Raw genomic sequence first — 15,741 nt, 5'->3', positions numbered from 1 at the left:
CATAGGCTTCAGTTATTTTCTATTCGATAAATAGTATTAACTACCCCATCTTCCTCATAGGCTTCAGTTATTTTCTATTCGATAAATAGTATTAAATGTGTTTTTTGAGCAAAATTCTAATACAGAATTACTATATTTGGTGCTAAGATTGTGAGATTTTACTTGACTGCTATTAAAATGTAACTGAGCAATCACCTGAAAACTAGTTACTATGCACTTCCTAATGGAAGGGGGGAAAATACCTGAATCAAAGGAATATTAACCAGTATATAATCAGCTCTGTAATACCAATTACCAACTTAGATGAGCTATTTAAAAAGCAAAAAACTATGTGGACATTTAAAACTACACTTCAGTGATACGATGATTCATTTAAAAATAATTATTTAAAAACATGCGATGGAGGCCCTCCCTGGTGGCGCAGCGGGTTAAAGCACAGCACTGAGAATCTAAAGCCGCTTCCACATGAGTTCGATTCCCGCCTGCCCCGGAGGTGACCACATGGTGTGGCAGACCTCTCCTGGCCCGCCCGCTGCTCCCCTCAGCAGTGTACTTCACAGATCTGCCTGTTCTGTTTCCCACTCTGTCTCTGGTGAAGCCTCTCGCCGCCCCTGAGCCTCTGGCCTGTACCCCATAATCTATGTTGCTCATTTCAATCTTAATAAAACCAACCAAGTATACAAATACAACAGTAAATGGTGTGCAAGAGTTTTATTGTTAATTTATTTAATAAATATGATCATGGTACTGTGAACATTTACTGTGTGATCAGGTATTGTGATTACTGAAACTTATTTAAAATTTATTTTAAAAGGAGTTTTTTTTTTTTTTTTAAAGATTTATTTATTCATATAGAGGAGTACAGACCAGAGATGCAGAGAGTGAGAGGATTCACCAGGGACAGAGCGGGGAGCAGAACAGGCAGATCTATGAAGTACACTGCTGAGGGGAGCAGCAGGTGGGTCAGGAGAGGTCTGCCGCGCCATGTGGTCAGGGGCAGGCGGGGATCGAACTCATGCGCAAGTGGCTTTAGCTTCTCAGTGTTGCGCCTTAACCCGCTGTGCCACCAGGGAGGGCCCTAAAAGGAGTTCTTATCTCCTTAAAAACACATACTGAACTATTTATGGATAAAATGGTATGTCTAAAATATTCTTCAAAATAACTTCGGAGTTGGAGGAGCAGAGGGATTTAGTAGTCTAAATGATGGATAACTGGAGTAGGGGTCACTATACTACTAGTTACTTTTGTGCCCTCAAGCTTTCCTATATTAAACAAATTGAAAGAAAAAAAAAAGAGGCTTACTGGAACAGTATACATTTCATATTAACAGTGCTGTCAAATAGCTCTTTTTTTCTTCTGTATATGACTAGCAATGTCAGGTATACAATCAGGAATCAAAAAAAAAAAGGTTAAAATTTATAGGATTAATTGATATAATTTAATAAGCATTGTGTATATCCATTACTACTTATGATGGAAATGTTCTATCTCATAATCCTATTAATGAAAATGGATTTAAATGTAAAGTACGTTTCTTCCAAAAATCGAAGATTAAAAAAACCAGTTCAGCCACTACATAATTATCAATATATGTATGCTGAGCTGTAACTATTATTTTCATTTCAAAATTGGGAGAAACTCCTTCCTGTTTGTAAGTATCATCCAAAATCTAATAACTTGTTAATTACATAAAAAATTTTTATGAGTTAGTAACTCATTAAAACATGTAGTGAGGGGCCCTCCCTGGTGGCGCAGCGGGTTAAAGTGCAGCACCGAGAAGCTAAAACCACTTCCGCATGAGTTCGATTCCCGCTGGCCCCGGAGGTGACCACATGGTGTGGCAGACCTCTCCTGACCCACCCGCTGCCTTCCTCAGCAGTGTACTTCATTGATCTGCCTGTTCTACTCCCCATTCTGTCTCTGGCGAAGCCTCTCACCGCCCCTGAGCCTCTGGCCTGTACCCCAGTTCTGTATGCACAAATAAATAAATCTTTAAAAAAAAAAAAAATGTAGTGAGGAATTAAATATGTAATCTGAGGCATATAAAATTATTAGCATGTACTTTTGACATGTTAAACATACTATCTAGTTATATTTTAATAAGTTCTTACATCTTGTGTCCAAAATGAAACTCCTGTTGATCTTCTTTTCTCCCTTGGTCGTCGTCTTTCTCTGATTGATTTAGTTTGTGATTTATCTTCTCCTTCTTTTTCTTCCTCTCTCTTTTCTCCCTCTGTTAAGGATTATAATAAATCAATATATCTTGAAATTATATTGCAAGGCAAATGTAAAAACAATTCTAAGTCAACCCTTCTAAAATTTCCTAATCAGAATTATTTTTTGCCCCCCCAGTATTCCTTTAACACATGATGTAAAATGTATCCTCATCAGTTCTTGAGGAGTAAGACAAAAACAAATCTTAATTATTTCATCAACAAAAATTTTGCTCAAAAAACCCATTTAATACTATTTAAAGAGTAGAAAATAACTGAAGCCTATGAGGAAGATAGGGTACCAGTTATTACTATCTGGTAGGAAAACAGTTGCTATATGTAAAATTAATACTTAAAAAAAAAAGTTCTTTATGACAGAACAATTAGTAGGCATCATATAAATTTATCATTTTCTCATTCTCCTGTTTACCTAGTCTCCATTTAGCAGTAGAATATATAACGGTGGTATTAATTCATTTCAATTACAAAAGCATCCAGTACCAACTCTCCATCCCCTTTTGTTTTTGGAAAGAATATATGTTTCATTAAATATACATCAATATGAACAAATGTTAGTCCTAAATTTAAGAATTGCTGCAAAACTGCACAGTAGAGAACATGAGGGCTTTTAATATGCCTCAATAAGCAGATACACATGAATCAAAATAATGTTAGAAATTATTTTTAAACAAAGAATCAGAGCAAGAAAAAGCAAAAAACGACAGTTTCAAAAATTATCTTTGGAGTCAATTCATAGCAAAAATCACCAATTTCAGTAGTATCTACCGAAATGACATAGATCAATAAAATGTGTGGAGGGCACATTCCAATGGAATGAGGGTTGCTGTTATCTAGCTCCAATCTTAACCAACTAGAAATTACTTAAATAGCACTGATCAACTACTCCTAGAACTAGTGATCCACCAGTTTGTCTATATTGACTTTTCTGTCTTTGTAGATATATTTTTGTGAAATCTTACATTATAAAGGTATGTGTATCAAAAAAGAATGGGGGGAAAAAAGTTATGTGTATCAATTCCATGTCATACCATTTACTATTTTTTTCATTCTCAACAATCATATTCTTTCTGTTTTAGGTACAATGAATTTCAGTTTCTTTCTGTTGAAGTGTATAATCCAATTCAAAGGATCATTTGAATTAAACAGTGTTTTTCAAACTGGTCTTCTTACCTCTTTCATTTTCCTTTGTTAATCCTCTGGAGTAAGCAGAAGTTATACCTACAAGGCTATTTGGCCTGTTTATTTGACTTGAAGCATAAAGTGAACTGCTCATAGAAGAAAGTGAAGAGGATGGAGTGGTTGAACTTGAAGTTGATACTGGTCTGTAACGCTGATAAGTCTGTGAAAAATCAAAATTAAAACTCACTTGAAATATTAAATAGAAAAGGCCATGTTGAGTACATAAATTTATTTCATAGGGGCCCTCCCTGGTGACACAATGGGTTAAAGCATAGCACTAAAAAGCTAAAGCCACTTGAGTATGAGTACGATCCCTACCCAGGAGGTGACCCACATGGTGTGGCAGATCTCTCCTGACCCGCCTGCTGCTTCCCTGAGCAGTGTGCTTCACCAGCCGGCCTATTCTGCTCCCCACTCTGTCTCTGGTGAATCCTCTCACCGCCCCTGTTCCCCTGGCCTATACCCCAGTTCTGTATGTGTAAATAAATAAATAAATCTTTACAACATCTATTTCATAGGAAAATTAAATTTCATGTCAAAATAATTCACATGTCCAGTTAACGTCCTTTCAAGTATTTGTATGTAGTTCATTATAATATAAATTTCTTCTTGTTTGAGAATACAAAATCTACTCATATCACTTAACTGGGTCAATCATACCCTATTACCTCATCATATGTTCTGGAGTACTTTTGTTTATATTCATCTTCTTTAGATGTTTCTGATTCCTTCTTTTCTTCTTGTTTCTCTTTATCTTGTTTTTCTTTTTCTTCTTTTTCTTTATCTTCATTTTCTTGTTCTCTAGTTCGGATAGAACGACTTCTTCCAATTGTTTTTTCAGCTTCCTGAAGATCAGTCAAAGTTACCCCCTGCACACAAAAAAAGATGAAATTATGAGGTGCATTAAAGTTCACATCAAAGGAATTTTACAGAAATAGATAAATTAAATACAAATATACTAAAAGTAAAAAACACGTTTGGAGTTGGCTTGCAAACTGAAATAAAATTTCTACTTAGCAAGTCCATATTCATTCTATGAAGAAACATGAATAAAAACAATGATAGGTATCATAAAAAAGTCTAAGAAATTATCCCTATATTCATGTAATCAACAAAATTTCTAATGACAGAAATGTCATATGAATACAAGTGTTCCCCAAAAGTTGAAGAGAAAAGCCAGTCTATATATTGTGTATATTTAAAATCAAAGTGTACTTGTGTTTTATACATATATGTGCACACAGGTTTCAGCAAAGAAATAATTTTGAAGAACAGGCTGAATTTCAAGAAGTCAAGGTACACAGATAGAAATAATATGTTACTATCCCAGCAATAGTTAAACCTCAAATGTGAGTAATGATAAAATCATACAGCTGAATATGGACTTTGGAACTCCTCAAAATGGTAAGGAAAGACACAAAAGCCAATAGGAGGTCACACTAGAATAGCAAGGAGTAACTACCTTGAATGATATTTTTCTCATGCTTGTACATTAGCTGTATGACACGCCTAATATAACACACCTAGCCCTGGCCACCCCTTAGCTCCAAAAAATTCACAGGATTCTTTTAATAACTATTAGGCATTATAGATGGTAATTTAGTCTAACACTTATCAAATAATGTGTGTCCAACACCATATTAAGAATAAAAAATTAATTAGATGAAATCTAATACTAACAGTATAACAACATACAAAGACATGGTAGGATTGCTAAAGTAATCTTCACTTTTTAAGATTTACATATACTGTCATTAATTATTTTCACAGAAAAGATAAAAAATGATAATTCCTTTTGAAGTATATATATTATGTTTATTATAGATACCTGTGTTGATCTTCTAGACTGTCTTGCTTGTCTAGATCTTGCTTTTCTTTGGGATTCAGATTCCTCATCTCTAACAGGTGTGAGGTATGATCTATAGTAATAAATAAAAAATATTAATTGGAGATATAATATCTGTCAATATAACAACATACAAATTTGTGTGTATGAAACACACAACTTTAGTCTTTTAATGGATTTTAAGAAATAAGAGTCTTTAGAACATGCTCACACTCAATCTGAATTTCATCAATGCAATTTGATAATTTCATTTTATATTGGATCTAATCACATCAACATCCTATTTTCCTCCCTCCCTAGCTCTCCCTAACTACATTTTTTTTTAAACAATGTAATCTCATTTCTCCTAGACTCTTTTTGATTCATTACACCATTCTATATAACATGTGGCTAACCTCCAGGCTATCAATGACCTTTCGAGGATCAATGGTTAGGTCTGCATGCCCTACTCATGCTATGGGATGACTAATGACTAAGCAGCACTTCCCACATTCTTGTCATTGTGCATACATTAGTGATGGTCTTGGAGACAACATGTTGTCTACATTTTGAGCTCTAAAAATTCAAGTGTTTTTATACTTGAACTTATTTTAAAATCAGTGTTTTACACTTGGATAACTGATTGATTTCCTGATATTAAGAGGGCTTTTCATTTACCTTAACTAAATTTCACCTTACAAATAATGCAAAGTCCATGTTTTATTCTGTCAAGGATAGGCAGGATTTCACAATTACATAATATCTGTCATAACTTAAATAATTAAGGGATCCTTATTTGATGATCCCTTAATAAGAAAGATGCAACATAACATCACATGTGACCCACTACTCCCAACATTTGTGCACAATAATAATACTTGGAAAGGTCGATGGTTAACATCTAGTTATATTAGCATATAGCCCACACTCCATGGAGAGCGCGTTCAAGTACCTTTATTTTCTATATTGTACGTTAAGTTTAATAGGTTTATACTACCTAATCCCTCTTTAAAAGTTACGTTTTTAAGTTTTTTTGTGTGTGTTAGCTTTAGTATTCTTCTCAACTTGTAATTCATTATTCTCATTTAAGCTCCTTGAAACAATTCACTATTGGTAACTAACACACTCTTGCATTAAAATAAATCTTTCTCCCTGAAACTATCGAAGATTTACCTCTTACTGATAATTAAGATAGGTTACTTTTCACCTAAGCTCCTAGTTGCCTCAATTTCACCATTAACTCTTACGTATGGGTTGAAGTTAGTTCTAGACTAACTATAGATAAACTATAAGCAGTGCAAGTCAAGGAATTCTCAAATGAGTGTTTTTATTGCCATGAGATACTTAGCAAGCTTTGAGATGAAAATCCCATCAACACTATTTTTGGACTATTTTGTTGCTATCATCTGGTTTGAGAAAATATCACTTGTCTTTTCTATTCAGTTGACTAACTTATGACTCACATGATCATGATATAACTTCTTTTTTCCTCTATATGTCCTCTATCCACCAACTGGTTTTTAAGATATCCGGAACAAATTTTTGCTATCAGGAGAGTACTACATTTATCTCATCAGTAAGGGACCACTTATTATTAAATTGCAGCATTTTATTGAAGAGCACTCAAAAATTTGGATTCTACTAAAATATTGGTACTGATTTAAGTTCACAACTTAACATTTTTTCTTTTTTAAATTAAATTTCTAATTGCTTGTTTTTGTTACTTACTTTTCATGCCTAACAGTGGAAGGTCAAGGGAAAAATTAACTAAGTAAAACACTCTGGTTATCAGCATTTTCTTAGTTTGGCTTTTTCTTAGCTGAAATTCTCTACAGGTAACTTTATCTGTATTAATGGAAATATTTAAAGAGGATTAATACAATCAGTAGGAAACCTGTTCTCAATCCCTTCCATAACACTCTAAAATCCACACCGCTTTCTCCCATTGTTTTGACTTTCATTCTAATTAAACTCTTAAGTTTTAAGATTTTTATTTTATTTTAAGGTTATTTCCTTTCTTTTAGATTAACTTGTGATTTTCTGGGACAAGTAATTGAAAGTGAGGATGATATCCACAAACTTGTTATTATAGTTTACTATAGTAGTTATTTGTAAAAGAAGCTGGTTAAGTACATGTGTTGAGTGCTCTACATTCTAAATTTCTCCAAGAAAAACCATAATATATTAAAGGGACTGAGAATTACTGAAGGGGAAAAAAAAACCTATTTAAAGTATTTTTTTTAACCCAACACCACCCACTATCATTTAAGTACGGAACAGTTGTTTATCTTTTGAAGCATACCTGTAAAATGTGGAAAAGTGTGGTGAAAACATTGCTCTTTTATCCTCCACAAAAAAACATCATACCCTTCCAAAAAGTCTAGAATCTTTTCAACAGTTTCAGACTGCCATGTATATTAATAAATCCATTTCTCATATATAGGTTAGGGAGGTAAAAGTTAATAGTTGAAGATTTATAAAATATTTTAATTTTCCATTCAACATATGCCTCAAATTAGCATAAAAATCTAGGCTATCAACTTATAATTCATAACATATTTCCAAATTCCTACTGATATTTAATCCCTTTCTCTTCTTAGTGTACCTTCATAGAGTTGCTAAGAAGAGAAAGAAGAGAAGAAAAAAAATCCATATATGTTTTCAATTCCAAAGAGCTGATCATCAAAAAGGTATCACTCAAACCCTACTGCTGCCTTAATCATTACTAGGTCACACTACTCTATTGGTTCCCTTTCTCATAATTACATAGGGCAAAAAATTTTGTTCTTGGTAATCTTAGATTGCTTATATCATTGAGTACTGAAAGGTTTTAAATTAAGGATTTTTTTCCCCCAAATAGACAAAGTTATCCATATTTTATATTTCACTGACATTCAGTGGGTAAAGTGTTTGTCTATGATAAGTTATATTTTGGTTAGTTAACCAAATTACATCTTTAAAAGAAAAAAACAATCCTGTTGCTTCTCCACATTTTTTATTCTACAAGAAAGATAAATGAGCAACAGTGAGTTGGAAAACTGGTGAAAGAAAGTAGTTACACTAAAACAGTAATTCCATGTGAATTCCTACTATGACTATGAAGTTTTAGTGAAATATTTTATAATAAACTAATTATTTGATTAAGTATTTGTATTTCTACATAGTCTTTTCTGTCATGGTCCCCATAAGTAGCTTTTCTTTTTATGCCTCTCCTAAAATTAACCAAACACACACAAGTCCTCATCTAATGCCAATTAATAATGCAAGAAAACACAAGGATATTGTGAAATTTAATGATATGCATGGTAACTATATAATACTGAGAAGTATTATATATATGTAAGGGTACTTGAATTGGTATAAACATTAACTTATGTTTTTTCAACCACAATATACTTTTAAATTGTCACGTTAAATCTTTTGGGGGTAAATTTTCAACTATATATGTTACAAAACCATTAATGAAATTTAATTAGGCGACAAACAGGTAAGGCCAACAATATATTCAAAACTGCAAACAATTATTTGACGTGAAACAAAACACAAACATTATTATTGCAAACATCATTGAAACAAATTAAGACAAACAAAATTTTTATAATACAGACCAGGAAAACTGTCAACGGACACTTTTTCTTCCTTATGCTATTTAGAATCTACTCTGCCTTAAAAACACCTTAAATATTTAACTCCAATCTAATATCTTCCAGAAATAATTAGTAGGAGTTGCTCAACTTTCCAGCAACACAAAAAAATAAATCGAAGGTTAAGAACCAAATTTAAACTAACATAACTAGTAATGCTGGGGAGACATTCAGTAGGCTGTCATTGTCATGAAACGCTTTAGACAGAAAGGATCTTTTCTAGAGTTAAACATCATATATATCTAATCCCTTAAATTACTTAAGAAGAACTTGTGACTCTGAGATAACTTTAACTTAGGATCAAGGTAAAACAAGGAATAAAAAAACAAGCACACTAGACCCCTTTTTTCTTTTTAACTGTCCTTCCCCAAAAGCAAAACTTTCCATTTTATTTTCACTAGAAAAGTGAAAGAGGTCTATAATTGAATTTCTGTTGGCTAGATGGTCTTATTGAAAAATACCACAAAAAGCTAAAACCAACTGAAATTTATAGACTAAAGGAAAAGAAATTGAAATATGATATGACCTATACTGGCATTCAAATTGTAAAACGCTAACCATTTGCAATGGTGTCACAGAAGTATCACTAATTTCTCCATAAAAATAGAAATGAAATAGACATATTTGGAAAAAATTGAAAGTACAAAATAGGAAATGAAATGTTTAATATTAAAAAATTTCATAATTTATTTTTTATATTTTCACAAATATTATTGTAAAGCTGCTACTATGTATGCCAAGTCAAACACTTTGCTATGCTCTAGAAACAAAGGCTAAGACTGGCTATAAACAACACAAAGTTAATGTGGTTGGTACATCAATTCATGTAGTTTCTTTAATGTTTCGCAAATAAAACATCAACAAGTATATATTCACTTCCCTAACATTTCTTCCTCAAGAAGAAAAACAAAACTCAAAGCTAGGGACTATGTTATAATATAGCAGAAAGAACATCGTGCTGATTCTCCTGTAATCCCAAGGCTCAGTTCTCACACTAACTACTACATCAAAGTGGGAAACTCACTTAGTATTGCAGAGTCTGTCTCACTCTACAGAACAAATATATCACAAAAGATAGGATCTACATGTTCTTTCCCAAATCTATAACTCCATACCAATCAACAGTATAGGAGAAAGAAGCAATGCTTGCAGATACATTTAAGTACACACAATAAATTTACTAAGTGCCTGCTATATATCAGAACTAAAAAATCTAAGGAAATGTATTATTTGGCTTATATGTAAGCACAAGAAGCCTTTGTTAACCACTAGAATCTTAAAATGAAATTCTCAAACAATTCATAAACAAAAGTTTAAAGTGAGCTATCTTAGAACTAGATAAAGAGTAAAAATATTAAAAAAATACTTTTGTCACAGGACATTTAATTTTCAGTGACTATGTATTTAGGTTTTCATCAAAAAATGTTTTGAATTAAAAACCACTTATCAAATTAAGGTGGCCAGGTAAGAACACAACTGCCCGGCTCATTGCCTTTAAACAAACATACCAGATCTGTCTGATAGAGGTCACTAAGCCTAAATATTAAATATTACTAATTCTATCAATTAACATAGTTCTGAGCTGATATAGATTATCTCAGTTATTAACCTACTGGAGAGGTCACCAACTTCACAAGATAAAAAAGATAAAACAAAGCAAATAACTTTTTATCACTGGAGAGAGATATCAGTAGTTCTTAACAGGACCTTTACACACCTGCGTCTCTCCCTGACCTCTGATGTGGAGGAGACAGTGCCAGCAGTAGTTGTAGTCAGGGTTGTGGTAGAAGCTGCAGCATTTACAACAGTTGGAGCAACAGGAATGGTCACTGCCGTAGGAACACTGTCCTTTTCTTTTTCAGTACTATCCTCAGCCCACAAACGATTTGAGGTACTATAGCATCATAAGCAGCAACACAAAAAGAGAAAAGGAAAACAGCTAAACAATGAAAGCACTTTCTAGCAGCTGAAAACATGTAACTATAGGGATGGATTTTTTTAAAACACATGGCAAGACATCTTTGAACATGAATCAAAAAGCTCACCCAGAGCTGTTAAAGAGAGAAATTTACAGTTTAGGTAGCTTAATAATTCAGAAACTTAATTTGTTTTCCCCAGACATGCATAATTGTCACTTTTGGAACCAATTTTGTTTGGTTAAATTGTTAAATAATTTTAACAAGGTAAATGAAAAAATCCAGAGCCCCACAATCTTCTAAACAAAAATGCATGCACATACATAAGCACACAGTAGACCTGAACACAAAATTTATCTGTGACTCACCTGCTTTGTGTGCCTGCTGAGGAAGAACCCGTTGTAATCTTTGTAGTAGTGCTTGTGCTGGAAAGCAGGCTTTTCTGAAGCCCAGCTGCAGAAGTAACTGTTGGTGTTGATGTGGTGCTTGGAACACTAGAACTAATCAAATCATCTTGTCTTCTACCAAAGGAGTAACTAAAGGAAAGAGTCATCTATATAGGATGTGTTTGTATGTGTACTCTATAGTAAAAGTCTATACATTATACAGATTCACAAAACTAGGAATAAATCTAAAAAACTGTGTTCCTAAATACACCACCAGCTCCAGCACCAAGAGTTGCACCTACCACTTGCTCGAGTTTAGATATTTCACTGATTTAGTAGTGTATCATTTAACTGCTCTTCTTCCCCACTCACCCCCAATCCCGCTTCCTGAACAATACTCAAAGATGATCTAATCTGGTAATCTAATTTTACATATCTGGAAGTGTTCCAGACCATACAGTTATGCCAGACCGGACCTGAGAAAAACACCAGGTTTTGTCCTTGGTGAAAATAAGATCTTGACATTTCTGAAGAAACTTGTTTTAGTGATGAGGATAGTTTACCCTCATTATAGTTTATTTTTCTTTTTGGATGTCTTTAACAGAAAAATAAAAGTTTCCTCACCTCTGCCTCCAATATTATATTATCAATATTCCAAACAAGCCATTTCCATAGGTCTGAATCCTAGACACCTAAAAACTTTCTAGGCCACCAAATAATAACCATATCAATTAAGAAAACGATTTATTTCAATTGCCTAAGTCAATTATATAGGACATTGCACTTAATATGCTAAAGTCTGCAAGATATTTTGTAACATATAAAGTATTTACTTAGAAGGCATAAATATGAGCAAAATTTTACCTTTCTTCAAATATGTATCATACCTTTACAATAAAATTTTATTTGAAAAAAAAATAATATTTAATGAAAGCTCATACATTCTTTGATGTCATCAAATTGAGGACTCCAAACAACTCCCCATATACTTATAAAGGTATACTCAAAAGTTACTGAAGAATTACATTATTACCTTCTATGATAAGTTGAGCCTTCATTAATTGAGCTATTCTTTTTAAGATCATCTTCCCATTTTCTTCTTGTATAAGAACTACTTGTTCGCAAACTTGAAGAGTCTCTGTGAAAAGAATAGTCTTCAGATTCTGGTAGGTGGTTTTATTTTTTAACAATAAAAATATATTTTACACCATTCTTCATTTGTACATTTTTTTTTTTTTAAAGATTTATTTATTTGTGCATACAGAACTGGGGTATAGGCCAGAGGTTCAGGAGCGGCGAGAGGCTTCACCAGAGACAGAGTGGGGAACAGAACAGGCAGATCGACGAAGTACGCTGCTGAGGGGAGCAGCGGGCGGGTCAGGAGAGGTCTGCCACGCCATGTGGTCCCTTCCGGGGCAGGCGGGAATTGAACTCATGCGGAAGCGGCTTTAGATTCTCAGTGCTGTGCTTTAACCCGCTGAGCCACCAGGGAGGGCCCCATTTGTACATTTTTTAACCTTGGTTCTAATCCCCATGGATTGCCACTACCAATTCACTCATGTGCCATCATCATAGCCCCGTGTGTTCTTCCTGCCCCAGTTTTGATCCTATCCCTCTCTCCACTGCTGTAGAATATCTCTGGCTTATAGTTGTTTGTTGATTTTCATTTTCACTTTATTACTTTATTACAATTGCTTCCCCCCCTCCCCCCACTACTGATCCCTTACACTCCTGTGACCATCTGTTATTTTTCTTTTTATTTCTGGCTTATTTCACTAAGCATGATCTCTTCCAGCTCCATCCATGTTGTTACAAATGGCATGAGTTTATCTTTTCTGACTGCTAAGTAATATACCACTGTGCATATGTACCACATCTTCTTGATCTAGTCACCTACTTTTGGGCATGTGAAACAATTCCACATCTTTCCCATTGTAAATAGTGTAGCAATAAATATTGGGGTGCAGGCATCTTTCTGAATTAAATGTTTTTGTGTCCTTTGGGTAGATACCTAAGAATGGGATTGCTGGGTCATATGGAAACTATTTTTAGCAGTTTGAGAAACCTCCACACAGCTTTCCATAGTGGTTGTGTCAGTTTGCAGTCCCATCTGGTAGGTAATTTTAAATAGGATTTTAAAAAACTATATATTTCTCAAAAGATTAAAAATAAACCTTCCATATGAACCAGCAATTCCAATTCCAGGTACCTTTCTGGAGAATACAAAAATAATTGGAAGGCAACTTGGCTCCATGTTTACTGTAGCATAATTTACAGTAATTAAAATATGGGAAGAACCTAAGTACCCCAGTGAATCAAGAACCTAAGGACCCCAGTGAATCAAGAAAATGTAGTGTATGCATGTATATATGTAGTGCACATGCACACACCGACACACACACACACACACACAGAAAAAGCCAATGGAATACTACTCAGTGATCAAAAAAAGATAAATATGGGATGGTGTCATTTATATGTGAAGTATAGAGAAACCAAATAGTGAGTCAAATAAAACCAAATTTTAAAAACAACATAGAACTCAGGTATCCAGGGGTAGGGGAAGAAGAGGAAGGGTAAGAACTAGGCAGGGAAAGAGCACAAAGAACTACAGTGGAGAAATATGGGTGCTCTGGTGGTTTCTGCACACTCCTGAAAGGAGAGATACAATATATTTCCAAAACAAGAACAAGGATGTAAACCAATAGTACTTCAATAAAAAAGAAAGAAAAAAAGGGAAAAATACTGGATGGTTCCATTCATAGCAGGAGTATAACGGACCAGGCGAGAAAATGATGAACAGCTATATACCAGAGACATTTTATAGGGGTGGGGTGGAGTGGGGAATGGGATCAAAAACAGTGAGAGAAGGGAAATGCACTGGACTGTGGTGATGGCACATGGGTGATTTGATGATGGGAAGCCTACGGGGATTACAACTGAGATGGAAAAATGCACAGAATGATGTAAAAATAAAACTATATATATAAAAAAAAAGCGGTACATTAATAAACAGCAGCGAAAGAAGAAACTAGTAAAATCACTTCAGAAAGACTTTGGACTATTGATTAAGAAGTGAAATTCCAGTTCTAAGATCTATCCCTAAGGTATAATACTAATTATATGAGAAAATTAAGATGTTTATATAAATGTTATTTATAATCTCAAAATACCAGACAAGTTCAAGGGATAGGGTAATGAAATGGTTATTTTAACCTCAACAAATTTACTCTGTAGAAATTATGTACTGATGAAAAACAATGCTACTGAATCAATAAGAGACTATAATTCCTCAGGACTATGTACTTGAGAGCTGTCAGGAATGTCCTCCATCTCTTCCTGCATTTCATATTCACATAATTGCAACAATGTTCATGTAATAATTCACACTAAATAATAAAGATACTTAGTTAAAAACATACAGCAAGTAAAAATGAATCTACCTGTTTTCTTTCTCTTCAATGTCAGATGTACTAGCTAGTCGTCTTGGTATTGTAGGTGCAACATATGCAAGCCGAGTTCCTTTACTATCTTTCTCCTGTATCACAAGGAGGAAAACAAGTGAATAAATCTATATAACATTATAGGCACTGCTAAAAGTATTAAGGAAAGAGCACTTAACAACATATATTGAAACAGTCATTACAATTTATAATGTCTCGTAATTCCCAGTTACACTTTAAAATTGATTCCTAAAAATTATGAAGTAATGTAAGCACTAAAAAAAAGCCTGTTCAAATTTTCTTTTCTCCTTTTGTCTAGAAATAAGCAGTAATTTAACATAAGAAGAAAAATTGCTCCACATCTTAATTTTTCTACAAGTTCTATAACAAATTACTTATGTAGTATCACAAGCTCAAAAATACATAATCCAGAGGGAAAGGTCTTAATATGGCTTATTAGTAAGTTGTATTTGTTATGTATTTTGTTATGTATTTATGTATTGTTATGTATTTATGTATTTTGTTATGCTACTTACATCTTGATTATTTTGTGCTTTAATATATAAGATTATACTATACAAAACAAAAATTATTTAAGTTATATTTATCTAAATCTGATTGAGAGTGTAGTGACCATGACATCTGATTCATTCCCACTATACTAATATAAAACATTAGGGAAAAAGTGGCAATTAGTTTATTCTTGAGGCAAGGCATTTAAACAAAGTAAAACATACTAAAATTATTTAGTAAGAAAATAAATACCTTTATAAAATACTCCTAAATAGAGGAAGAAAACTACATAGATAAGAGAGTCCAAACACTGAGAACACAATGGAAAATAAATAAATAATTATATAAAATGGGGCTGAATGAACTGTGGTGCCTTTTATTTGATGTAACTCAATATGGTCTCAAAATATTTTTTAAAACTACTCATTAAGATAAAGTGGCTTGTCTTCTCCAAAGAGGAAATGCAGATGGCCAACAGGCATATGAAAAAATGTTCAACATCACTTCGTAATAAAGGAGATGCAAATTAAAACCACAATGAGATACCACCTCACCCCAGTGAGAATGGCACATCTTCAAACAACTAGCAACAATTGTTGGC

At 33.5% G+C, this 15,741-nt stretch overlaps 1 protein-coding gene across 2 annotated transcripts in view; it reads right to left on the bottom strand.

Annotated features, from left to right (window-relative positions):
- Positions 1–15,741, bottom strand: part of PPP1R12A (protein phosphatase 1, regulatory subunit 12A) — a 120,636-nt gene that overhangs the window by 21,264 nt on the left and 83,631 nt on the right. The window contains exons 11-18 of one of the 2 annotated variants that reach the window (XM_004675858.2): positions 14,628–14,722; positions 12,218–12,322; positions 11,167–11,334; positions 10,600–10,776; positions 5,242–5,332; positions 4,082–4,282; positions 3,405–3,573; positions 2,112–2,233 (exon numbers count right to left, since the gene is read on the bottom strand). In XM_004675858.2, coding sequence (XP_004675915.1) covers positions 2,112–2,233; positions 3,405–3,573; positions 4,082–4,282; positions 5,242–5,332; positions 10,600–10,776; positions 11,167–11,334; positions 12,218–12,322; positions 14,628–14,722 — 1,128 coding nt within the window. The remainder of the gene's footprint in view (positions 1–2,111; positions 2,234–3,404; positions 3,574–4,081; positions 4,283–5,241; positions 5,333–10,599; positions 10,777–11,166; positions 11,335–12,217; positions 12,323–14,627; positions 14,723–15,741) is intronic. The other variant, XM_012720428.1, reaches the window with a different exon arrangement.

Source organism: Condylura cristata, unplaced genomic scaffold (assembly GCF_000260355.1).
Source record: "Condylura cristata isolate star-nosed mole 26May11 unplaced genomic scaffold, ConCri1.0 scaffold00004, whole genome shotgun sequence".
In the NCBI taxonomy this organism is placed as follows: Eukaryota; Metazoa; Chordata; class Mammalia; order Eulipotyphla; family Talpidae; genus Condylura; species Condylura cristata.
This window is presented reverse-complemented; position numbering and strand designations above follow the sequence as displayed.